The sequence below is a fragment of the Sminthopsis crassicaudata genome, chromosome 2, assembly GCF_048593235.1.
Source record: "Sminthopsis crassicaudata isolate SCR6 chromosome 2, ASM4859323v1, whole genome shotgun sequence".
Classification (NCBI taxonomy): Eukaryota; Metazoa; Chordata; class Mammalia; order Dasyuromorphia; family Dasyuridae; genus Sminthopsis; species Sminthopsis crassicaudata.
Window position 1 is genome coordinate 244,664,860 of NC_133618.1, and position 25,192 is coordinate 244,690,051.

General features: G+C 37.3%; 1 protein-coding gene across 1 annotated transcript in view; it reads right to left on the reverse strand.

Moving 5' to 3' along the window:
* The window catches only part of APCDD1L (APC down-regulated 1 like), a 52,721-nt gene extending 38,586 nt beyond the window's left edge, over positions 1-14,135 (reverse strand). The window contains exon 1 of the mRNA XM_074288690.1: positions 13,576-14,135. Coding sequence (XP_074144791.1) covers positions 13,576-13,612 — 37 coding nt within the window. The 5' untranslated portion in view covers positions 13,613-14,135. The remainder of the gene's footprint in view (positions 1-13,575) is intronic.
* Positions 14,136-25,192: the final 11,057 nt, after the last annotated feature.

Consider the following 25,192-nt stretch of genomic DNA (forward strand, 5'->3'; position numbering starts at 1 on the left):
TACCATTCTAAGGTATTGACCTTTTGCATGTATCATTACATTAATAAGAATTACATGTATATACCTATACATATGGTTACATGTGTTACATGTATAAGTATAATGACATTTGTTTTTATAAATAAAATGATGTTTCATCTGTCCATCCAACATTTATTAAACATCTACTATATGTAAACTAAGGTAGATTATATTCTAGCCAAGTAAGTTAGTCAGGCACTGAAGAAGATACAAAGTTCAGATGATGCATAGTTCTTGCTTATAATGTCAGGACTAGCTCTCTGGAAGACCTCAGGACCAGCTTTGATCTTGGAGGAGTGCAGGAGGCAGGAGAGCCACCAGAAGGATGGTCAAAAATGGAGTGTCTCATTTCCAGTCCTTCTCAGCCCTTATATACCTTAGTACAATTACATCATTACAGCATACTGATTATGTGTGAACTAGAGAACCATTACATCACCATACTAAGTACTAAGTATATATATATAAACTAGAGAATCATTATCTCATCAATTCCACTGAGTTAACACCTGTTTCAACTATACTTCTCCAGAGTTCCCACCCTCTACACTTGCTCTTATGACGTTTCCAGTCTAATTAGAGAATAAGACATAAAAAATAATTACAGTACACAATTTCACAGGATAGTGCTTTAGAAAGATACAAAATACAAGTGCTATGTAAAATTCAAGGGAGAAGGTCTTTCACTATAGAAAGTAAAATATAGGGAAGGCTCATGAAAGTGGAAGAGTCTGCCCTGAGTTTAAAACGATACATAGAAATTCAACAGGCAAAGATGGGGAAGGAGGGTAATCTGTTTTAGGGAAAAAAAGCAAAGAGTACACAAGGCGGGTTTTTGGTACAAAGTGTTAATGATTGGCATATATCTAGGAAAGAGATGAGATACACACATAAATAACTATAATAATAATATATGGTAAGGATATTAGAGAGATGAAAAATAAAATGCTATGTTAGGACAAAAAAATGGAAAAATTCTAACAAAGGCTTCAGATTGTCAAAGATCTTGAATGCCATAGAAATTAGGACTTATCTTGGCAGCAACATAAAAACTACTAAACATTTTTAATCAGTCATGACAATAATAGCAATAATAATGATGATGATGATAGTTATATAGAGCTTGCTGTGTACCAAGCATTATGCTAGGCATTTTATAAATATTGTTTCATTTGATCCTCACAACAATCTTGGGGAATAGGTGCTATAGTTATCTCCATTTTATAGATGAAGAAACAAAAACAAACAGATGTTGATTTGATTTGATTGAACGCTAATAAGGAAGTGTTTCAGCTTGGCAGCAGTAGAAAGAGAGGTGGGATTGGATGTGGCAAATATGGAATTGATAGATTGTAAACTAAATGGATAGAAAAGGTGAGGGAGAGGGAAGAATCAAATAATACCAATGTTAGGAAAATGGGAAACCAAGTGACTGAGTAAATGGTGGTGACACAGATAGAAGCAGTAAGGTCAGAAGAAGAAATAGATTCAAGGAGAAAAACAATTGTTTAGTTTTGGGGATTCAGGGTTTGAGATACTACTGGCACAAACAGGTGGAAATGTCCTATGAGCAGTGGAAGAGATCTAAATCTACATCCATCTGGGTATTGGATGGATGGATGGATGGATGGATGGATGGATGGATGGATGGATTGGTGTTTAAGGGAGAGTTTACTGCCCCAGTATCAGTGGGATATATGATTTTTAAACTATTTTTAAGGCCCTCTAGAATCAGTCTGGTTCTAGCCTATCCCAAATATTTCCAATATCTCCCTACCTCCATGTTTTTGTTTATCTGATTCTCTATGTTTTGGAATATCATCCTTTCTCTATTTTTAAAAACCTACGTATTTTTTCAAAGTCCAACTTAAGTACTACAAACTTTATGAGCTTTCTCTAAACCTCTTAGTGGGGAAAAAGTTGCCCTTTGAATTCTACATAGCAGTGTGCTTTCTATCTTTCTAATATAGTATCCTATAAAGTTGTGCACTGTAATTATTTGTTATGTTTTATTCCCTCTTTAGGCTAAAGTTTTCCTAAGAGCAAGAACCATTTATGAGCCAATAACCAAAACAAAACAAAAACCTTAAACCTTGAAGAGTGCCTGAGATCTTTGCGTTAATGGAGGCTCTGACTCAAGAGTTAAAAGTTTTATTTCCTTAGAATATTCTCTCTCTTTCACTAGGTGGATTCTTATCCATTTCTTAAAACCCAAATCAATGTCATCTATGGCATGAAGCCTTCCTTTATCCCCTTAATCAATAAAGATCTTTTCATTCTTTGTCCTAACATAGCATTTTTTTTCATCTCTCTAATATCCTTCCCATATATTATTCTTATTATATTTATGTATGTATCTCATCTCTTTCCTAGATATAATGATTATCTTTAGCACTTTTCATTATACATCAGAGGTGTTTAATAAATATCTATTGAATTGATATTACCACTAGATGGTAAGCTCCTTGAGGATAGGTTCTATATTTTTAAAAATCTATCTCCCTTAGTACCTATCATAGTGTTCTTTGATTTTTTTTTTTATTGTGATCTGTAATTCCATTGATTTAAGTAACTTCAAGTGAGGAAACTCCCTCTACCAATGAAGGTCAATTTAATTTTTCTGTAATTTATAGTCTTAGGCTAGAGAACTGACTTAGGCAACAAGAGGTTAAGGGACTTTTGTAAAGTGACACAGAGTGATATTGTAAATAACAAAGTCAATAATTGCACCCAGGGCCTCCCATTCCAAATAGAAGGCCCTTCCCCCAGCCTAAATATTCCCTTTTCCCAGTCTCCAATTAGGTATACCTGATTTTTTTTTAAAAGGGGAGGAAAAAAAGAATTATGCTCTGTATAGTGCTAACTGACTCTGAAGAAAAGTATCTTGGTCTCAAGGTCACCAGCCTCTAAGTACATGAGCCAACTAGCTCACCCTATGTTTGTGCTATGACATTTTTGGTAGAATTTTAAAATCAGCTTATCCTTCCCAAATCCCAATATAACTTTCTATGAAGAAAAAAAATAACAACTCACACCCAACACTACTCTTTCCAGATGTGCATCTAAATAAAGATGCAAGGACATATATGTATTTAATTTAGGATTATGAATGACCACAATAAAAAGTTACTCGCTCTTTTGAAATCTACAATTAGAGTTGTTTTAACATGTGTTTGGGTCGTTAGGCGTGGTTTCTGCAGAGGCTGAAACTGAAGACTACTATTAAGGTTGTCAGCCTTCCCCACATTGTGAGACATTCTGCCCCCCCTTAAATGCAGCTGACAGATACTGAAATTAAACCTGACATGCAAGTTAATAACAGGCTTCCCTTTGGCTTTTGACTTTGGTTTCTCCACACATTTCTGTGGCTACTTGAATTTTAATCTGCCTTTCTCCAGGTGGGCCAATTGAAACTACCCACTTTAATCACAGATAATCCCATGTCACTTCAACTTTCTATGAAGATACGTCAGGGCCCTAGGATTTGTTACATCATTTCAACAAACTACACAGTCTTGAAAACTGCACTGGTTATTTGCTGCTTTTGCTGGTGGGGAGAATGAGAAAAAGGAAAAGGAATAGGAAAAGGAGAAAGAAAAGAAAAAGGAGGAGGAAGAGGAGGAGAAAAAGAAGGAGGAGGAGGAGGAGGAGTGCAGTGGAAAGAGAACTTTAGTTTTGGTTCTAAGAAATCCTGACACATACTAGTTGTGGAATCCTGGGCAAGTCCCCTAACTTTTCTCAGTGTCCTGATTATATCTGTAAGATTATAAATTATGGAACACATGTAGATATACAATGATAGAATTTCCTTTCAGAGAGTTCCTTATGTCAATGAAATCAGATTTGGTCCGAAATAATTAATGATGATGATGATTAATCACATGTAAGGGTAACAAAATATCAAAATATGTCTGTGTTTATCAGTTAATTTTCACAACCACCCTGTGAAGTAAATATTGTTATCCTCCATTTTACAGGTGAGCAATCTCTCTGAATGGGATAAATCACCCAGGATCACATAACTAGTGTCAGAGATAGGATCTAAAGCCAAGTGCTCCAGTCTCCAAGCCTAATATACTATCATAGACTATGTCAAAAAAAAAAAAGAAGGAAAAAAAAACTCTTCAAAATTAGTCCTAATTGGTTAAAGTCAGGAGGTGAAATCCAATTCCATTCTATCCCACAAATGTGTGGAAGGACCTGGACATAAAGATTGGAAGTTTTAATTTCATATAGGAAACAGAGAGGAGCCACTGGTGATTTTCAGTAGAGGAGTGACCCATTAGCACAAAAAAAATTATGTAAAGTCATTTTTGCAGAGCTGTTAACTAACATGCATTCAAACTGAAGAGAGGAATAAGAAAAGCAAGACTCTTAGAGAATCTGGTAAATGCTTTAAGGAATATAAAAGAATCATTTGCAATTAGAATTTTCTGTATATGTAATGAGTATGCTTATTAAGAAATAAGCATACGGCTTTCTTATTAATATTATATACAGTAATATTAATATCATAATCTTACTAATATAATAAGAAATAAGTATACATATTAAGAATACAAATGTTAGTGCTAAAGTGGTACTAGGAAACACTGCCATTGAGTTTTGCTACTAAGGAAATGAGTATGTCTTATCAGACTAGTAATTTGCTTGAAAGAGGCTGCTTCATAGCACAAAAACACCCTTCAGTGCAGCATGTCTGCAAATTCTAAATTAGTGGAGTCTCAATTAACTATAATTTTGCTTCTATATAAATCCAGGTGGGAGATATAACCCAGTGAAGAGAAATGATCCAGAGGGTTGTCACTATGCATGACTGTCACTGACAGACTTAACTAATTATATATTTCACATCATCTTATCAGGAAGGATGATAAATTTCAAAGCATCCCCTGATAAGCAGTAAGAAATCTCTATATAAATAACATGACATTAATGTGTACTTGAAGTCTGGAGACCCAGGACCAAATTCTGTCTGAGGTACTTACTAGTAGTGTGATCCTGGGTAAGTCTTATAACCTCTTAAAACTCCATTTTCCTAATCTATGAAAAGGGGATAATAAGACTGGCTGAATTTTTATAAAGAAAGCACTTTTCAATCCTTGAAGTTCTATAGAAATGTGAATTATTATTATTATTGTTAATTATTATTATTAAAAATCTATTGTTGCTCAGTTATTTTCAGTCATTTCCAACTCTTTGTAATCCCATTTGGAGTTTTCTTGGCAAAGATACTATCATCGTTTGATATTTCCTTCTGCCACTCATTTTGCAGATCAGAAAACAGAGACAAACAGAATAACTGACTTGCCCATGGTCACATAGCTAAGAAGTGTCTGAAGCTTGATTTGATCTCAGAAAATGAGTCTTCCTGATTCTAGACCCAGCACTCTATCTATTGAATCACCTGTTCATTATCAGAGGTCATAAAATCCCAAATTTTGAGCTGGATTAAAGGACATCAAATTCAATCCCCTCATTTTCAAATGAGAAAACTGAGGCCTATCAAATTTAATATGACATGCCAAGGGTCACACAGCTATTAAGTATCTGAGATAGGATTTGAACCCCGAATTCCAGACTCCAAGCTTAGTGCTATCTCCATTATATACACAGCCTTCTATGTTTGCTACACTGCTTCTATGAGTATGAGTAAAAGGAGTTAGCAGATATGTTGAAGGGTTATGACCTACTGAAGCTGACCAGGAAGGTAGAACTGTGGAATAAAAAGAGGATATGGCAGCCTTGTAGGATAAATGTTTTATATCTGGCTTCCCCCATAAAAAAAAAATGTTTACATAATGCATTTTAAAATTTAAGTTAATATTTTCTTCATCACTTTCTTTAGTTTAGACAATCAGCAAAATAATAAATCAAGCCTGATCTGTAGCTTTGCCAATTCCCAGTGTGAATATATACAGAAAAAAATTTAACAATCAGCTCTTGCAAGCTGGTACAAGCTGGTTGCAGCACATCACTGGGGGAGGAGACCAAAAATTGTGAGAAATGATACTAATAAACACCATAAACAAAACTTTTTTTTCTTTTCAGGTATCTAAGCAATTAAAACATAATTGTAAAAGTGGAGAGATTATACTCTTTGCACCCTGAAAGCCAAAATTTTATAATCAGCATTGCTTGGGACCCTGATTTTTTTATTATTTGTTGTTCATCTTTTGTTCCAGAACCAATGACATCATGAGTATGTTGCCTTAACTTGCAAGTAAAATGGATTTCAATGAGGCAGAACTGTGCAAAATAATCAGCCTCACTATGAAGAGTCTAGAGGCAAGAAAAGAATTAAGATGACTAGAGATGTAGACAATACAAAAGAGAGAGGAAGAGAAAGGTGAGTGTGAGCTAGTGCTTAGTTTTGTCTGTAAGACTCAGAACCCAAAAGGTGATTATAGGCATTTGATCAGAGTCACTCTTCAATCCAACAGTGATTTCTTTCTAAGTAACGAGTCTTTTGCTATGCTAGCTGAGAGAGAGAGAGAGAGAGAGAGAGAGAGAGAGAGAGAGAGAGAGAGAGAGAGAGAGAGAGAGAGAGAGAGAGAGAGAGAGATTGTGCAGTCAGGTAAGGGGCCAGAGAGGGAGAATATTGAAGAAAGAAATGGTAATGGAGAAAAAAATTGGCAAACCACTCCAGTATCTTTGCCAAGAAAATCCTAAGTGGGGTCACAAAAAGTTGGGCATGAGTGAACAAGAAGAAGGAAGAATATAATGACAAACAGGAAAAATTTCAAAATAGTCACCCAAATCTGACTTTAATGATAAGATGAGTAGATAGTAAAAGGAAAAGTAGAACTCATTTACAATTTCAAAAGAACTTCACTTTGCAATATGTTCTTTCTCTGGGCCTTTAGCTCTCTTGATTAGAGCAGCAAACTCTTGAGGTCTTGACCTCTTTTTATCTGAGTTGGTTAGTTTTGTCCTGTTCAATGGCCCTGGACATTGGACTCTGGCCAGGTCACAAGGGGTAGAGAAAGGGTAAAGATGTTAACAAGAAAAACCACTGACATTCTTTCAAAAAATTCAATGTGAAAATCAGTGGTAATATCTACATACATAAAAAGAGAAAGGGATTCACATAGTTCTGAACCACAAAAAGGTATAAAGAGAAAGCTAGAATATTTGGGGGGAGGGAGAGCACAAGTCTTATCTTTGAGATGGATCAAAATAAAGTCAAACAACTATATCCTTTAAGAGATACAATGTAAGAGAAAGAAAATAAGTCAAATGGGGGATTAACTTTATTCCCTGATATTCATCTTCTTTAGTCATTAGAAGACCCCCTGAGCAAAGGGAAATTTTCATTATTTAATCACTTATTTTCTAAAAGGCTCTCTTCTAAATATAGTAACTCAAGCAGCTCACAAGTTACTTAATGTTTTACAAACCTCTTTTCCTCACAGCAATCCTATGAGGTAGAATGTATTAGTCCCATCTTATAACTGAAGCTCACAACTAAGGTTTCTAAGTGGGTGATTTTTTTTTTAAAGCTATGGCTATCAAGCCCTTTTTCTTCTGAGAAATAGTAGGAATCTTTATCTGTTTCAGTATTGTGAGGAATTTTCATACAGATTAAAAACCATCCTTGAAAAGTTGAACTACGTGCTAGAAACTAGGCATGGACCCACACTTAACACCACATACTAAGATAAGATCAAAATGGGTCCAAGATTTAGGCATAAAGAACGAAATCATAAATAAATTAGAGGAACATGAGATAGTTTACCTCTCAGACTTGTGGCGGAGGAAGGAGTTTGTGTCCAAGGGAGAACTAGAGACCATTATTGATCACAAAATAGAAAATTTTGATTACATCAAATTAAAAAGTTTTTCCACAAACAAAACTAATGCAAACAAGATTAGAAGGGAAATAACAAATTGGAAAACATTTTTACAGGTAAAGGTTCTGATAAAGGTCTCATCTCCAAAATATACAGAGAATTGACTTTAATTTATAAGAAACCAAGCCATTCTCCAATTGAAAAATGGTCAAAGGATATGAACAGACAATTTTCAGATGATGAAATTAAAACGATTTCCACTCATATGAAAGTGTTCCAAATCACTATTGATCAGAGAAATCCAAATTAAGACAACTCTGAGATACCACTACACACCTGTCAGATTGGCTAAGATGACAGGAACAAATAATGATTAATGTTGGAGGGGCTGTGGGAAAACTGGGACACTGATGCATTGTTGGTGGAGTTGTGAAAGAATACAACCATTCTGGAGAGCAATCTGGAATGATGCTCAAAAAGTTATCAAACTGTGCATACGCTTTGACCCAGCAGTGCTACCACTAGGCTTATATCCCAAGGAAATACTAAAGAGGGGAAGGGGACCTGTATGTGCCAAAATGTTTGTGGCAGCCCTTTTTGTAGTGGCTAGAAAATGGAAAATGAACGGATGTCCATCAATTGGAGAATGGTTGGGTAAATTATGGTATATGAATGTTATGGAATATTATTGTTCTACAAGAAATGACCAACAGGAGAAATACAGAGAGGCTTGGAGAGACTTACATCAACTGATGTTGAGTGAAATGAGCAGAACTAGGAGATCATTATACACTTCAACAATGATACTGTATGAGGATGTATTCTGATGGAAGTGGATATCTTCAACATAGAGAAGAGATAATCCAATTCCAGTTGATCAATAATGGACAGAATCAGCTACACCCAGAAAAGGAACACTGGGAAATGAATGTAAACTGTGAGCATTTTTTTGTTGTTGTTTTTCTTCCCAGATTATTTTTACCTTCCAAATACAATTCTTCCTTTGCAACAACAACAACAAAATTCGGCTCTGCACATATATATTGTACCTAGGATATACTATAAGATATTTAATATGTATGGGAATGCCTGACATCTAGGGGAGGTGGTGGAGGGAAGGAGGGGAAAAATTCGGAACAGAAGGGAGTACAAGGGATAATGTTGTAAAAAAAAAAATTACCTATGCATATGTACTGTCAAAAAATGTTATTATAAAATTAATAAAAAAAATTTAAAAAGAAAAAGAAAAGTTGAAGTACAATTACAGAAACTAAGACTTCAAGAAATAAAATAACTTGGCCTATAGAACTCTGAAACCATAGAATCTTAGAGCAGGAAGAAGCCTTAAAATTCCTTATATTTTTCCAGCTGAGGAAACTTAGGTCTCACGAGAGTAAGTGGCTTGCCTAAGAACCCAGAGAGAGTCCCTGACTATACAAAATAAGAGATTGGGGTCAACTTTAAATCTATCCTAATATGGCTATTGCAAACTTTAATATCCCAATACACCAATAGATCTATGATCTTATTAATGGGGATAATCTCTCCAGAGATGTATCTTTATACTCCTTCCCAACCTGCCCATTCTGTGTGACTCTTGTCCATGTTCTACTAACAATCAACCATGGAAGATATTAGAATCTTTCTTTAAATTCCCTTACAGCTACAGAGAGACTAATGAGCTGTGAAGAGTCATACTTAAATTACCAAGAACAATCCTGATGCCAAATTAAAATATCAAAATCTACTCTTCTATCACCATCTTCTGGACCTACAATATTGTATTATTGGTGCTCTAGGTGATGTGGGGCTACAGTTACTCCTCTTTGAGAATGATACTACCTCACTATCCTTATATAATCTCTGATACACACATAATCATTGCAGTTACAGGCTCTGATATTCAACCATTTTCTTCAATAACAAAATTTTCAGACTCTTAAGCTTTGCAGTTGATTAACTGAATATAAGAGAGTTCTATTTCAGTATCTTTTTGAAGAGATTTTAAGAAGGCCAGAATGTGTCCAATTTACACACACACACACACACACACACACAAAATGACCCTATGGTATTTTTGGTTCTGTGAAGAGCTTGTTCTGCAGTTCTTAGCTTAATACCCTGGATCCCTATTGCCAACATCAACATTTCATTTCTTCCCTACATTGTCAATTAGCTAATCCAAGTATAGGCAGACCATGTGAGCTTGAGCCATTTTAAATGGCTCCATTCCTTTGAAGTGGGCCATTGATCATAATTTTGCAAACTTATTTTTTTTTTTGCATGAAACTATTGCATCTTGGAAAATGTATCAGAGTTCACTTTTGCTTAAAACTTTAACTAACACATTTAAATTTCAATGTATTACCCAAATATTTTTTCATAGATAATTAACTCACTTGTGATCCAAATAGTTTTAAAAATCAAAGAAACTATATTTTCCTGAAAATATTTATTTTTAGTTCATTTTGGTCAGAAGATAAGGCCATCAGTTGGACACAATGATTTGTCTGAGGAGGAACCTCATGAAAAGGTAGCTAAGGGTAGGATAATAATCTATTTTGTAGTAATAACCAATAAAGTAGCTTATTTTGGAATACATTTATTTGTTTTCTTCTCAGTTTTATATTTTGTTTCAATATACAGCCAAAAATCAACAACTAATTCATAATGTCAAACTGTGATTTTACTCTAATAATGATAACTTTGCCATGTTACAAACTATAAGGATATAGATTAAAATGAGGCTGATTTTTTTAAAGTGAAAAAAATTTGTGGTTTCTCCATTTTCCCCTCAAGCATAAATTGTTGAGTAAGGAGATTTTCAAAAGCCAGAAATTGCTATGGAGAAAACCAAAGCTGGAATCCAGAACTAGAACAAGATGCATCTGGCAGAACAAAGTTTGGAAGAAGGCTTTGCTTTAAAAGTGCATTTCCCCACATCTTAGCACATGTCATTTATGATGATGGAGTTTGCATACACAAGGGTGATCTAGTACAAATGGGAAAAATCAACATCAAAATTAGAAACTACCTAAGCAATGCTGTTTTTCTTGGGGCTACATTGCCTCTGATTTCCTGGTCCTTTTGAAAAAAAAAAAAATAACAAAACTCACCCAACATAGTGATTTCAGAAAGATTCTTCTGAACTATAGCCCTTCGAATTTTTGAAGTGCTGCCCATCTGAATTTACTCATTTTAAAAAATGCAATGTTACAGTTTCTCCAGAAATTAAAGGGGAAAAAAGAATCCAGACATGCCTTTACTTTTGAGCCTAAATTATGTAAGCATCAAAAGGATTAATTGTGTTCTGTTTCCTTTTATAAAGCAATGGACTCCTCATCATCTCTGGTGAAAATAACTTTTTAAGTGTTAAGTGGGAAATAGTGCCCAGCTTAAAGCAATAAATTTCAAAGACTCCCGAAGGGGGGGGGGGAGGTAGGAAATATTCACCATTTACAGTCATCTGTCTCTAAATTTCAGTACAGGAAAACTCTTATAGCCACGGTTAATATCATTACTCAATCCTCCCTCATCATATTCAATTAATCTTGGCTTCTCTCTGGCTCAATCTGCCCGATTTGTTGTGGCAAAAAGGTCACAAAGAGAGAAAGAAAGAGAGAGCTGCAAGACTCCAACGTCGGAGCTTCGATGCTGTAGTTTCAATGATTTTATTGGCAGGAGGAGTCGAAGTACTGCCAAAGTCAATAGCCGGGATCTGTGTGTCCGGAGCTGCAGGTTTCCCAGTAGTAATGTGTCCCCATTTCTCATTATTGTGTCCCCCTCCTTTGTGGTGGAAACAGCTGCTACCCCGGGCTGCTTTTCCCCTCTCCCTTTGTGCACTCTTCCCCTCCTCACTGTTAGATTTTCTTCATTTCCCCCCCCCCCCCAATCCCCACTTGAAATAGAAGGTACTGTTTCTTATTTTTTGCGGCTTCAAAGAGTGAACCTTTCCTCTACTTTTGTTAATGAATTGAAAGGGTGAATGGAGGAGGATGTGCTGGCAGCTTTAAGTGAACTCTTACCTCCGATCCTGAGAGTGAAAGCTTTTTTTTTTTTTTTTTTTTTTTTTTTTAATGAATGGATCTTTTTTGACGAATGTACCTATAAGGCTTCAAACCGCTAAACTGCTCAACCCTTTGACCTTTCTTCATATCTCCTCACTGCAACTCAGAATAGATCTTTATTTTAAACACACTCAAATTAAATTGTGGTTCCGCTGTTGATTTAAATGTCACTGAAGGAAGAGCTAGTTTCTGGCTCATTATCTATACTACTCGGAAGAAAAAATGTGGGGGCGTAAAAACAGTTCATATTTAATTTTATAAGAGACAGAGACAGACGGGGGCGGGGACATAGAAATAGAGGGAGATCTCATAATCTCCTGAGACAGAAACAGAGACAAAGATAGAGATTCAGAGATACCGAGAAAGACAGAAGATGGAAAGGAAGGAGAAGAGGGAATTGGGCGGGGGGGAGGGTGAGAGAGAGAGAGAGATAGATAGAGAGAGAGGAGAAGAGGAGCGATGGAGAGAGAGAGGAGAGAGAGAGAGATGTAGAGAGAGAGAGAGAGAGAGAGAGAGAGAGAGAGAGAGAGAGAGAAGAGAGAGAGAGAGAGAGAGAGAGAGAGAGAGAGAGAGAGAGAGAAGAGAGAGAGGAGAAGAGAAAAGAGGAGAGGAGAGAGAAAGACAGAGACAGAGACAGAAGGTCGAGAGGAATGAGAAGGTGGAGTCGAGCGAAAGAGAGACAGAAACAGAGAAAATGAGAATGAGAGAAGGGGGAGGGAAGGAGGAAGAGAGCAGTTTGGACTCTACTGTGTAGTGTCTGTATTGATCTAGTTATCAATAGGTCCTTTTAAAATAAAATAAAATTTTACACACACACAGACACACACACACACACAGACACACGCACACAAACAAGAATTCCCGAGTTTATATCTCCGTTCCCCACACTTGAAGTTCTGGAGATGTTGGGAAGGGGCGGTGTACCAAAGTTCCAGACTCCCGGATCCTCAAACTAGACCACCCCCCACCCTAGAACCTGGAAACTGCCAGGTGGCGTGTGCGAGACTGAATTTGTCGATGTAGCATATGGCTGGGCCAAGTAGCTCGGAAGGCAGCTTTTTCTGGGCCATCTCCTCACTGGAGTTCCGGGACTGTCTCCCACCTACCGGAGCTTTAGGACTTCTGAGCTCCAGGGAGAGTGCTTTGGCCCTGGATGCTCCCAAATTACAAGCAAGAAGGCGCGAAATCTGGGGACTCATTCCTTGACTTGGGGTGGATGGGAGCACTTCAATCTTTGGCTGCTCGGGAACAGGCTGCGGGGTAACTCTGTCTACCTGCCCCGCCCCAAGGGCCATCCAGGGCCAGTCTAGCTGTCCTGCCTGCCCCGCAGTCCAGTTTCCGCGGCTCTCCCGGCGCACGTGAGCCGGCAGGGTGCCTGAGTTAGCTTGAGGTTGCTGCTTAGGGCTGGGGACTGAAACGTAGCCGGGGAATTGAGAGCCGTTTCAGGCTGAGGGGACTGAGGGAGAAGGCGAGAGAACAGAGCGGGCGCGCGAAATGAAGCAGGCGCCTCCCTTTGAGAGAGCAGCGTCACCTGCTCAACAGTGAAGGTTATAGTAAATCTGAGTGGTTCTGGCAAAAGCTCCCCACTACCCCATTTCAGAGAGAAATGGGGCTCTATTCACCTTCCCAAATTCCACTGATCCTCCTTCCCTCCAGGCTCCCCTAATCCTTTCTGCCAACCGCGCGAGACCTACCTCCGAAGAGCACGAGCAACCACAATTTGGGGACCATGGGTCGCAAGCTTCCGATTCTCTGCTGCAGGACCCCCGCCCCTTTTTGGATCAGCCCTCAGGTCTTCACTTCAGTTGACCTTCGGGGTCTCCCGGGTGGCCGCAGGAACCCCGCGGGGCTCCCAACCTGTCCACAAGTCCATCCGCTCCGCAGGGCTCTGCACTCCACTACCCAGTCCCGAGACCCAACGGGCTGGTCGGTAGGAAGAAAGGCACTGAACAGATGTCTTCTGAATCAGTCACTCCAATTTTGTACAGCAGTTCACTATGAGCAAGGGAGGAAAGGAGGAGAGGACGTCTGGGTTCCTAGCCTTTGGAACGCACCGAGACTTCTGCCTCAAAATGCGTGTCCCCCGCCTCGCTGCCGCCCCCCCCTCCACTACACAGAGAGACACGCACTCGCAGTCTGTGATAGTTGTAAAGAGAGCTTTGCAGTCATAGGTTCAAGTTGCCAGAAGAGGAGGAGACTGCTTTCAGTGGGGGGCGCGCGCGCACGCACACATACACACGCATCGCACCCATTTGGTTCAGCTCCCCTGGACATCTTCCGCTTTATCACCCACATGGGGGCCTCTCCCCAACCAAAGACTCTCCTGCCCAAGCCTCCCACTTTTGAAGTGAGCATCTCCCACCAAAGTTAACCCTCTACACGTCCTTCCTCCGGGACACCTGAGGCAGCAAGCTCTTTCTTCGCCTTCCTCGTCCACGGCTGTCCCCTGGGCATCGTCCTACTGCCAGGTCATGCAGAAGTAACTAGAGAGGTAGATGCTCTTCCTTATTACGTATCGACAGTGTCTGTAAATAGTGCTAGGAATAGGGTCCTGGAACCAGGAGATAGAATGATCGCAGAAGGTACTTTCTCTTTAGGTAAAATTTACCAGTCTCCTCCCACCTAGGAAACCAGGCTCAACAATACTCAGTTGTGTGTTAACCAGCCTCCATCACTTGTTTCTTTCCCTTACTTCATCTTTACCCATACTCTGCTTTGTGTGTGTGTGTGTGTGTGGAGAGAGAGAGAGAGAGAGAGAGAGAGAGAGAGAGAGAGAGAGAGAGAGAGAGAGAGAGAGAGAGAGAGAGAGAGAGAGAGAGAGAGAGAGAGAGAGAGAGAGAGAGAGAGAGAGAAAGACACAGAGAGACACAGAGAGAGGGACTTAACTGGAAGAATCTATTTAAACTGGGAGCAACACTCAGGGGAAGGAAAAAAAAACTCAGGAAGTGAGAAATAAATATCGAAATCATAGGATCTAGAATTTGAAGGGAACTTAATGATGATCTAGTCCAGCCCCTTCGTTTTACATGTGAGAAAACTGAGGCACAGAGCTACAAAGTGACTTGTTATAGATCACACAGCAGAGTGGTGTAGTCGACTCAAACTTGTTTCCTGATTCCAAATCTAAAATTCTTTCCACCACACTATGCAGCAACACCTCCACTCCCCATCTCTCACCTTTTAGTTTCTGACTCCCAGCAGACTTGAAGAAAGACTTAAGGTAAGAGAAAAGACAATAAAATGTGTCTACCTTTTACCAGAAAGAGTTCCCACCTTCTTACTCCCACTTATCACCTTAGAGAAATTGAGTGAGTTTTCCATAAAATGGCTAAAGACCACAACTCAATTATCTGATTTATAAATGCTTTAAAAAAAAAAAAAAAGGAATATACACAAAATGAAGTCAAAGTGTGACTTTTGTTTGAATTCTTTGGATAATTAGCTCAATGTTCAAAGTAACCTGGCCACAGAGAGAGAGAGGGAAATAAATACTCTAGAGCTTTAGCAGCTCTCAGAAGTTTATTCTTAAAGTCCGCTTTTGTTGGTTGACAGGTTCAGGAAGTCGGGTGCTGAAAGATGCCGCCTCATCTTTGAGTTCTTCTCCAGAAACCTAAACGAGGTTCCTTTTTTTTTTTTTTTTTTTTTTTTTTTTTTTTTTTTTTTTAATGCAAAGTAGACCTGTCAAAACGTGAGAATGTGGATTTTCTTTGGCTTTGTTTTCTTACAGGGGCAAAAGAGCAGAGCTTGACCAAAGCAGAAATTTAAGCCCAAATGGAAATGTATATCCATGTAAGGAAAACGATCAATTTCCTTCCTGAAAATGACCCTGCCCCACTCCCTTCCCCTGTGGATTATTAGCAACAGGGTGAGACAAAGCAGGGATTTGCAGAAAGTGGAACTGGTGTGAGCTCTCTTACTTTTAGACTATGTAAAATCACCTATATTAAGCTCATTCACATGAAGAGAATCTCTTTTCTTAGCAGAGACTAGAGGTTAGCAAGGCTATTTGTGGCATTTACACAAATCCTGGGGCTAGAACTAAGCATTTTTTAAAAATCTATAGATATATACTTAATGGTCTAGCCCTGTGTGCTGTTCTTCAGTCACTGTCTGCTCCAAGAAGAACCCTAGAGTCAGTCTGTGGTTTAAAGTTGCTGAGGGAGATCACCAAAAACTAATGTCTTGGAAGGGAACCAAACATAAATGTGATTGGTCACAACTAGATTCTTTCAAACCTTGTTGGATATGAAAACCAAAAGGAGAAACTGACCCAGCAGGTATTTTGCCTAGTTATTTTTTAAGTGCCTCCATGAACTTCTACCATCCTACACTTCACTTGGCCACTGTATTTAGAATTTGAAAAGAAATTCAATTACAGGGTCAGTGAGATAAAGGACTCTATCTCCAGGCCTGACCAAGACCCGACACAAGATACTGCTCAATTTTCTTTTGAGTACTTTGTGTGGATCTCTCCTTTGCACCTATCTATCCCAATATATGCTTACTTGCATACATATTTTACTCCTGGTTTTAACCTTCTTGAAGAAAAACTCAAAATTATTTATCACTTTAGTTTTACAAAGCACCTTCCTTACAGCTTTGTGATATGGGTAGTTTTTTCATCTTTATATTCCCAGACTAACTTAACATGGGTGCTTAAATGTCTATTGAGTTGAACATACTTAAAATTTGTTAAATAAATTCATAAATACCATCCATAACAAAAAAAAATGGTGATAACCATTATATGGAGTGCCTTGTGGATAGCATGAAATTCTTTCCACTGTTAGGATCAAAGGATCATATATTTAGAATTGAAAGGGACCTTAGAGTTCATTTAGTCCAGCTTCCTTATTTTGAAGAAGAAGAAGAAATTAAGGACCAGGGAGAGAGAAGGGCTTGCCTAAGATGATATAATTATTAAGCAACAGAGCTGTGATTGACTCTAAAATGTGCATTCTTTCCATCATACACCATTACTATTTGATTTTGACAATCATCTTGTCCAAACTCATTTGATAGAAGAGGAAACTGAGGACCAATCAAATCCAATATACATTTATTAGTGTGGGGCACTATGCTAAATGCTGGGGATATAATTCATAAAAAAGGAGAGTCCCTTCCCTCAATGAGCTTACAATCTAAAGGGAGAGACAACACACAGAAACAGGCAGGAAAGCAGTGAAGGGAGAGATAGGCCACCACAGAGTACCCAAATGAAGGGGATCTTGTTCCATGGAATTGAAAGTAGCTAACTAGCTAGTTAAACTAACATCAAAAGTTATAAAGAATGACTTTGTCTCTGCCCTCTGTAAAGGAAGGCATTGGGAAGAGTTTGGTAGTCTTTACTCAATTCTTCAGGAGGAGAGAAGAGGAGACTGATTGAGATGGAGTTCATCAAGGCTTGAGTTAGCAGTATGGTGGCAAGTTTGGGAATAATGAGCCTAACCTGGGAAGGACATTTTATTCTGTGAAGATGAAACCAGGCAGAATTACAGATACAAAATGGAGTGAGATCAAAGACGGGAAATTACTTACCTTAAGTGACATATTTTGTTAGTGGCACCTAGAGACAAATTTCCTGACATCTACTATATTATGGTTTATAGTACATCATGCTGGTCATTTCATTATTCAGTCTGCTTTCGTAGCTATAGATGGAAATGGAAATGTTGGATAGGGATAAATTTTTATTAAATAAGTTAACATAAAAATTCACAGAGTTTGAGTTGGAAAGGACATCAAAGAGCAATTAGCTTTACCCACTCCTGAAAAAAATACCCTCTTCAACAAGTCCAATAAATATTCATCTACCTTTTTCTTAAAGACTTTAAATGAAGGAGAACCAACTATATCTTAAATCAATCCATTCTGTTTTTTGGAGCAGTCTTATTATAAGAATTTTTTTTTCTTCATATAGAGCTGAAATTTGTGTGTCTAGAACTTTCAGGTGAAGATCCCAATTCTGCACTATGGGGCCAAGTAGAATTTGTCAAATTCCTCTTCGATGTAACTATCTTTTAGGTACTTAAAAACTATTTTCATATTCCATACCTTTTCTCCAGGATATACAACCTCATTTCCTTCAAAGGATCCTCATTTGATGTTAATTTGAGGTCTTTGAAGCAATTAAATAATACATAGAATAAAGTGCTAGGTCTAGAGTCAGGAAATTCCTAAATTCGAATCTGGCCTCTGGTACTAAATTTATAACTCAGAGCAAGTCACTCTATCTCTCTTTACTTCAGTATCCCCAATCGTAAAATGTGGATAATAACTCTCAGAGTTATTTTTAGTATCAAATGTGATAGTATTTGCAAAATAAATAACAACTTAGAAAAGTTAGTACAGTGCCTGGACTCTCTCCCTTCTAAACATCCTAGTTGCTTTTATCTGAATAATCTCCAGCTTATCAATGTCATTCCTACAATGTTATACACAGAATTGAGCATAATACTTTCTCTTTTTTTAGGATGTCCTTAATTAATTAATTTTTTATTAAAGCTTTTTATTTTCAAAACATAGGCACTGATAATTCTTCAACATTGATCCTTGCATAGCCTTGTGTTCCAACTTTTCCCCTCTCTCTCCCACCCCCTCCCCTAGATGTCAAGCAATCCATGTTATATATGTTAATATATATATTAAATCCAATATATGTAAACCTATTTATACAATTATCTTGCTGCACAAGAAAAATCAAATTAAAAAGGAAAGAAAATGAATAAGAAAATAAAATGTAAGCGAACAACAGCAAAAAGAGTGAAAATGTTATATTGTGATTCACACTCAGTTCCCACCATTCTCTCTGTGTAGATGGCTCTTTTCATCACAAGATCATTGAAACTGGCCTCAATCATCTCATTGTTGGAAAGAGTCACATCCATCAGAATTAATCATTGTATAATATTGTTGTTAATATGCACAATGATCTCTTGGTTCTACTCATTTCACTTAGCATTAATTCATGTAAGTCTCTCCAGGCCTCTCTAAAATCATCCTGCTGATTGTTTCTTACAGCACAATAATATTCCATAACATTCATATGTCACAATTTATTCAGCCATTCTCCAATTGATGGGCATCCAGTCAGTTTCCAGTTTCTGGCCACTACAAAGAGGGCTGCCACAAACATTCTTGCACATACAGGTCCCTTTCCCTTCTTTAAGATCTCTTTGGGATATAAGCCCAGTAGAAACACTGCTGGATCAAAGGGTATGCACAGTTTGATAATTTTTTTGAGCATAATTGCAAATTGCTCTCCAGATCTGTTCACAATTCCACCAACAATGTATTAGTGTCCTAGTTTTCCCACATCCCCTCTGAGCACAATACTTTTGATGTGTTCTGACCAGGGAAGAATATCATAAGACTATCTCTTCCTTATTTCTGAAAACCAGGCTTCAATGTAGTCTAAGTTCATAGTAGCCTTTTCTGGCTATTCTATTATAACATTGACTTATATTAAGCTCATAATCCATTAAGTCTCTCAGATCGTTATACCAGTCCAGCTGGTACCTAGTATTCAATGCCCACTATCTTTCCCAATTATATATTTTCTTCAAATTTGATAAGCTTTCCATTTATGACTTCATCTATGTCACAGAGCCATGCACAGAACTCTGATAAGCTCCATGGAGACCTTCATCTGAGTTGATATGAATTCATTTCTCTTTGAATCTAGCTTTGGAGTCTACTAGCTCCTGGCTCTAACTCTATCCACTTGACATGCTGCCTCTTTTCCCCAATATAGCTTAAAAAACAAAACAAAATGTTGTCTTTGATTTTCTCACAAGCCTTAGTTCATTTTAGGCTTTAGCACTCCATAAATTATTCTTCCATGAAAATGTTATGCTTATGTATTCATTCTCCTTGCTTCTTTTAAGTACTTACCTTTTAAAATTTTTGTTAATTACTGAGTTCCCTGTGGATTCTCTTCCCCCACCCCAACTCTTTGCACACTCTTCATCAGGTTGCTTTCTCTTTGTGTCTTCAGAATTTCATTCAAGAACTCATTTCCCTGGGATGATTTTCCTTAGAGAATTTTAGTCCATAGGGACCTACTTAACCTTTCTCTGAACCCTTTGAAATCTGTTCACTTTAAACCTAGAATGACTGTTGGACTCTTCTCTATAAATTCTAGTCATTTCCCCACTTCTACTCAATAATCAGTTTTTCATTGTTGGTGAGAATAAAATCTAGAATTTTCCATTTTTGATTCCTCCACCTCTTGAAAATCACAACTCTAGTTATCGGAATGTAACTGTCAAAGTTCTTATTAACTTCAGTCATAAAGAATAGATGGCCAAAATCTTACAGATAGAATTTTAGTCTAATACCTCATTTCACAGACAAAGAACCTAAGACATGGAGAGATTAAGTAATTTCACATAGCAAATCACATAGCAAGTTGGTAGAAGAGACTTTTGAGAACAAAACTGAATGATTAAATAATGCTGTATGAACTAGAAAAAGTCTCTATAGAATAAACCCCAAGAAGAACCAACTGAGTTGCTCCTAATAGCTGATTCATTTTTTTCACTTCAGATTAAGCTTCAAGGTTAATTTCTTTCTTTTTTATTGAAGCTTTTTTATTTTCAAAACTTTCAAAAGGATAGTTTTTCACCATTGACCCTTGCAAAACTTTTTCTAACAGCTGATTCTTGACCTTGACCTTGAATTGTGGCCCTCGGTCCTGAATTTGTTTTGTTTTCTTTAAAAGAAAAACTGTGATGAACAGAAATGTTAACAAATGAGAACTTCAGGAGAGCTCATAGAAAAGTTTATGCTTCCCCAACCCTAATAGTTAGAATAATCACTAGTGATTATTTTTAATCATGGTCACTGTAAATTTCTAAATTCTGATTTGAGATTCCTTTTCTGGGAAGCTCAGCAGCAAATCTGGAGCTATTCTCAAGAGCTACTGTTATTCTGAAAAATGTCTTGGTAGGTACAAATGAGGTATGTCAGAAGGAGATTTTCTATATGTTGGTAAATGAGGGAAAAAAGATTGATTTTTCATGTGCTATATTTACAGGCAAACAAAAATCTAAATGGGATTGTAGAATCAAATAATACTTGATTATAACATCTCCCTTCTCTCCCTTTTGACATTTACTTTTATTGATGTTAAAATTCCACAAAAGGGTAATAGTGCCCTATATAAGTATCTCCTGTTTTATATATGAGTCCTGTGAATAAGGGAATTTCATAGTATTGTATATGAAGAAGAGTAGCTTAGTAGCAAGAGTTTTGCCCATAAATTAGCTATGTGATCTTAGGAAAGCCACTTATTTAATTAGTGTCTGTTTTCTTATCTTTAAAAAAAAAAAAGGAAAGGGGCTAGATCAGATGGTCTCTAAGTTCATTTCCACTTCTATGACATTGTGATTCTATGATGGGCTCAAAGATATGACCTTCTCATGTTATCTAATAAATCAATAAATATTTATGCCATTTCTCAAACTGTAAAAAGAGATGCTTTGTGCAAAATCAAGGACAGAATTACACAATGTGACCACCACTTAGATCCTTTCTAGCCCACAATTTTGTTCACTGAAGAAGGGAAGCTGAAAAGCAAATTTTCTGAAGTCAGAGACTGAAATACTGCAGTTGCCAAGGAATTCTATAGGAGCTGCTTAAAAAAAAAAAAAAAAAAAAAAAAGGAAGGTAGGACACAGGGAAGAGTTTTTGTTTCTCCTTCCAGCATCAGTAGGTTGCATTGTTCATATCCTTCCAAACGCCAGTGGGGAAAATCAAGTTTGGTCTTGAGGTTTTTTTTTTTTTAATAAACTTTGGAACACCTGCTTATTATCCTGTAGTAGATAATAATAAAAGTAGCTCACATTTTTCTAGTGTGCCTTAAAGTTTACAAAGCACTTTCCTTGCAACAACCTGTGAGGTAGGCAGTACAGGATCTTGTTTTGTTTTGTTATTAAGATTTGTAATTTCATGGGCATAAGGAGCCCAGAAAGCAGCTCCTTTAGTTAATGAAAACTGGCACCTTCTCTGCAATTGATAAGTCTTAGACAGATGTTTGGGGAAGTGAAGATTAAGGGACTTCACCATTTAGCCAATATGCATTAGCAGAAGGACCTGCGTTCAGGTTTAACTGATTCTAGTTCCAAACTAGATTGCTTCTGAAAGGATAGAGATTCCCCAGTTTTCCTTTTTTTTTTTTTAATTTTTACAGAGGTCAATATGATTCTACTATGTTCCTAAAGAGTGCCCTTTTTAAAATTATTGGAATATTTGACCATGATATTTGTGGACATTTTTATAGAGAGTCCTCCAAGTTTATATGTTGTAGAAATCCAGATTTATTTAAAATGTACCTGAAATTGTATAAACGTCTTCCCCAATTCCAAATACAAGCTGTAGTGTACTGAGAAAGATAAGCACAATTGGCCTTCAGAAGGCCAGTCACTTTCCTTTGTTGGGTCTCAGCTTTTTCATCTGTTAAATGAGGGAGTCAATTTCTCATCACATAAGAGTATGTCTAAGACGTTTGTAGGAAAAACACCATCTTACCTTTGGGTAAATCTATAGTAAGCCATTGTAGCTTATTTGAAAAGTGCTTCTACACCAGTTTCTTTTCTTTTCTTTTTCATTTTTATCGCTAAACAATAAGTTTGATGGATATTTACCCTTGAGTTGATTGTATAGACGCAGCCAAGGCCAGGAGAATTCCTGATCATGTATGGAACAGGTTGTAGCACTAGTGGTCAGGGCTCATTACACATCCTGCCTATGAAAAAAGAAAATAATAAAAGCACATTCTCCTCCTTTCAATCCCCCAAAGGAATAAAATTCAAGTCTCTATTGCAGTATGAAGATTATCTGAGAAATCTATGTAGCTCTCAGGAAAAGCACTCACTTCTACCCATACCAAGAGATATTGTCAAATGCCATAAATTGCTTTTGTTCTCTTCCCTCCCTCCCTCCCTCCCTCCCTCTCTCTCTCCCTCCCTTCCTTCCTTCCTTCCTTCCTTCCTTCCTTCCTTCCTTCCTTCCTTCCTTCCTTCCTTCCTTCCTTCCTTCCTTCCTTCCTTCCTTCCTTCCTTCCTTCCTTCCTTCCTTCCTCCCTCCCTCCCTCCCTCCCTCCCTCCCTTCTTTCCTTCCTTCCTTCCTTCCTTCCTTCCTTCCTTCCTTCCTTCCTTCCTTCCTTCCTTCCTTCCTTCCTTCCTTCCTTCCTTCCTTCCTTCCTTCCTTTTCTTTCTTTTAGTTCTCTTTCTTTTTCTTCTTTCTTTCCTTTATCCCTTCCTTTCTTCCTTTGTTAAGTGCTTATTGATTTATAGATTGATTCTTTCTTTCCTTTCTTCCTCCATTCCTCCTTCCTTTCTCACTCCTTTCCTTTAGTAAGCTATCATAACAGTAAATGACAAACAGACATGCATAGGAAGAACAAAGTGATACAGATACAGATACAGTACCAGAGAACATTATCAAGTTGCTAGGGGACACAGCAAACTGGCCCCTAGGGTTTATATAACCTCTCTACAGATAGAAGACTAAAGTACAGTGCCTTATATATAATGCATAATAAAAAATGTATATAAAATTAAGAAAATTTTGAATGGAATTGGAATTGTGAATTGATTTTTTATAAATGTTAAATCAAGGCTTGTCTACTTCAAGAACCACTAAATCAAATGCTTTGATCAACTTTTTCCCCCCCCAGGATGAAATAATAATGATTTTATAAATGGATTCTTTTAAGCTTTTTTGTAAACTGAAAAACTTATATCAGTAGTTCTACCTCCTAGTAATCTTTGATACTTTTGCTCAGGTACTAAATAGAAGTAACTTTATTGACAAATACTTAAAAAAAGAAAGAAAGAAAGAAAGAAAGAAAGAAAGAAAGAAAGAAAGAAAGAAAGAAAGAAAGAAAGAAAGAAAGAAAGAAAGAAAGAAAGAAAGAAAGAAAGAAAGAAAGAAAGAAAGAAAGAAAGAAAGAAAGAAAGAAAGAAAGAAAGAAAGAAAGAAAGAAAGAAAGAAAGAAAGAAAGAAAGAAAGAAAGAAAGAAAGAAAGAAAGAAAGAAAGAAAGAAAGAAAGAAAGAAAAAGAAAAATTACCCTTATTATCTCAACAAGTCCTGAATCATCTTTCTTTTTTACCCCACCCCATTTGGGAGCTATCAAGGTAGACAGCTAAGTTTGGAAGATGAATCCAATTGGTTGTGGTATTGTATGGAAACAAAGGAAATATCATGTTTTCCTTACATTCTTTCCTCTCTTTAGGTTTGAAGACAATGGATTATTATATTTTTGCCCAAGAACTTTGCTCTACTTTGGGTCATAGACTTGCCACTGAAATTGGCAAATTGATCTTAAATAAAACTGTCTTTAGCTGATAGTTTTAGGAACTTGCATAGCTACCTAAGCAGAGTTAATCAGGCATTCTCCTGAGAGTAGTCATTGGGCAAATAATGAGGGGCATGCCATCTAGAAAGATATCGATTAGGTAAAATTCAGGCCCCATTACTAGAAGAGAATTGAGAACCCCATCCACTAATCTTTAGGCTGATGGCCAAGATTCAGGGTCTTAACAGTGAGGAGAGTAAAGGGAGCTGGGAAATCCTGGAACTGCTCGAGGAAAAACAAATAGAAAACACTATTTTTTCCTCTCTCCCTCTCCAGTATCCTCAACTCCATGCTTTTTTTTTTTTTTTTTTTTTTTTTTTTTTTTTTGCTACAACTAATGTTCAGTGTTTATAGTCTTTTTCCCCCATGAAATGGAATTTTTATCTTTTGATTCATACTAGGAGATAAAATCCCTGTTTATTCAGTTGCATGAATAATTGATAGGCTCTTTCCAACTTGCCAGAAGCAACTTTACAGTTCTGCCTTGATGGCCTGGATCACCCCAGTAATTTCCTGATAGCCAGCATGTGACCCTTCCAGTGTTCCTCACAGCAGAGAACCTCCTCCTTGTACTCCTGCTGGCTAGTGAGAGGAAACATGTTAGTTTCTCATTTGGAAATATGATTTGGTAGACAAGGTTCCAGTGGAGGGAACTTTGATGACTTTGATTTTCCAAAATAAATTTGGGAAAGTATTGATGATGAACCTAACAGGGTGTTTCATTTTGAGGCCTTCTAAAGACCACACTATTATTTTCATTTAATCTATTTGCTGATGGTTTAAAAAAAAGTAATCTGCCAAGGGCCTGGTTTCCATACCTAATACTTTATAAGATAACAATGGGGAAATGTGGAGAGGCCTTTTAATGTACCTGGCTCTGTGTATGTGTTTATATGATAAAAAGCACTAGGGTATTATTTACATGCTTAGCTGGGGTTTATCCTTTTTA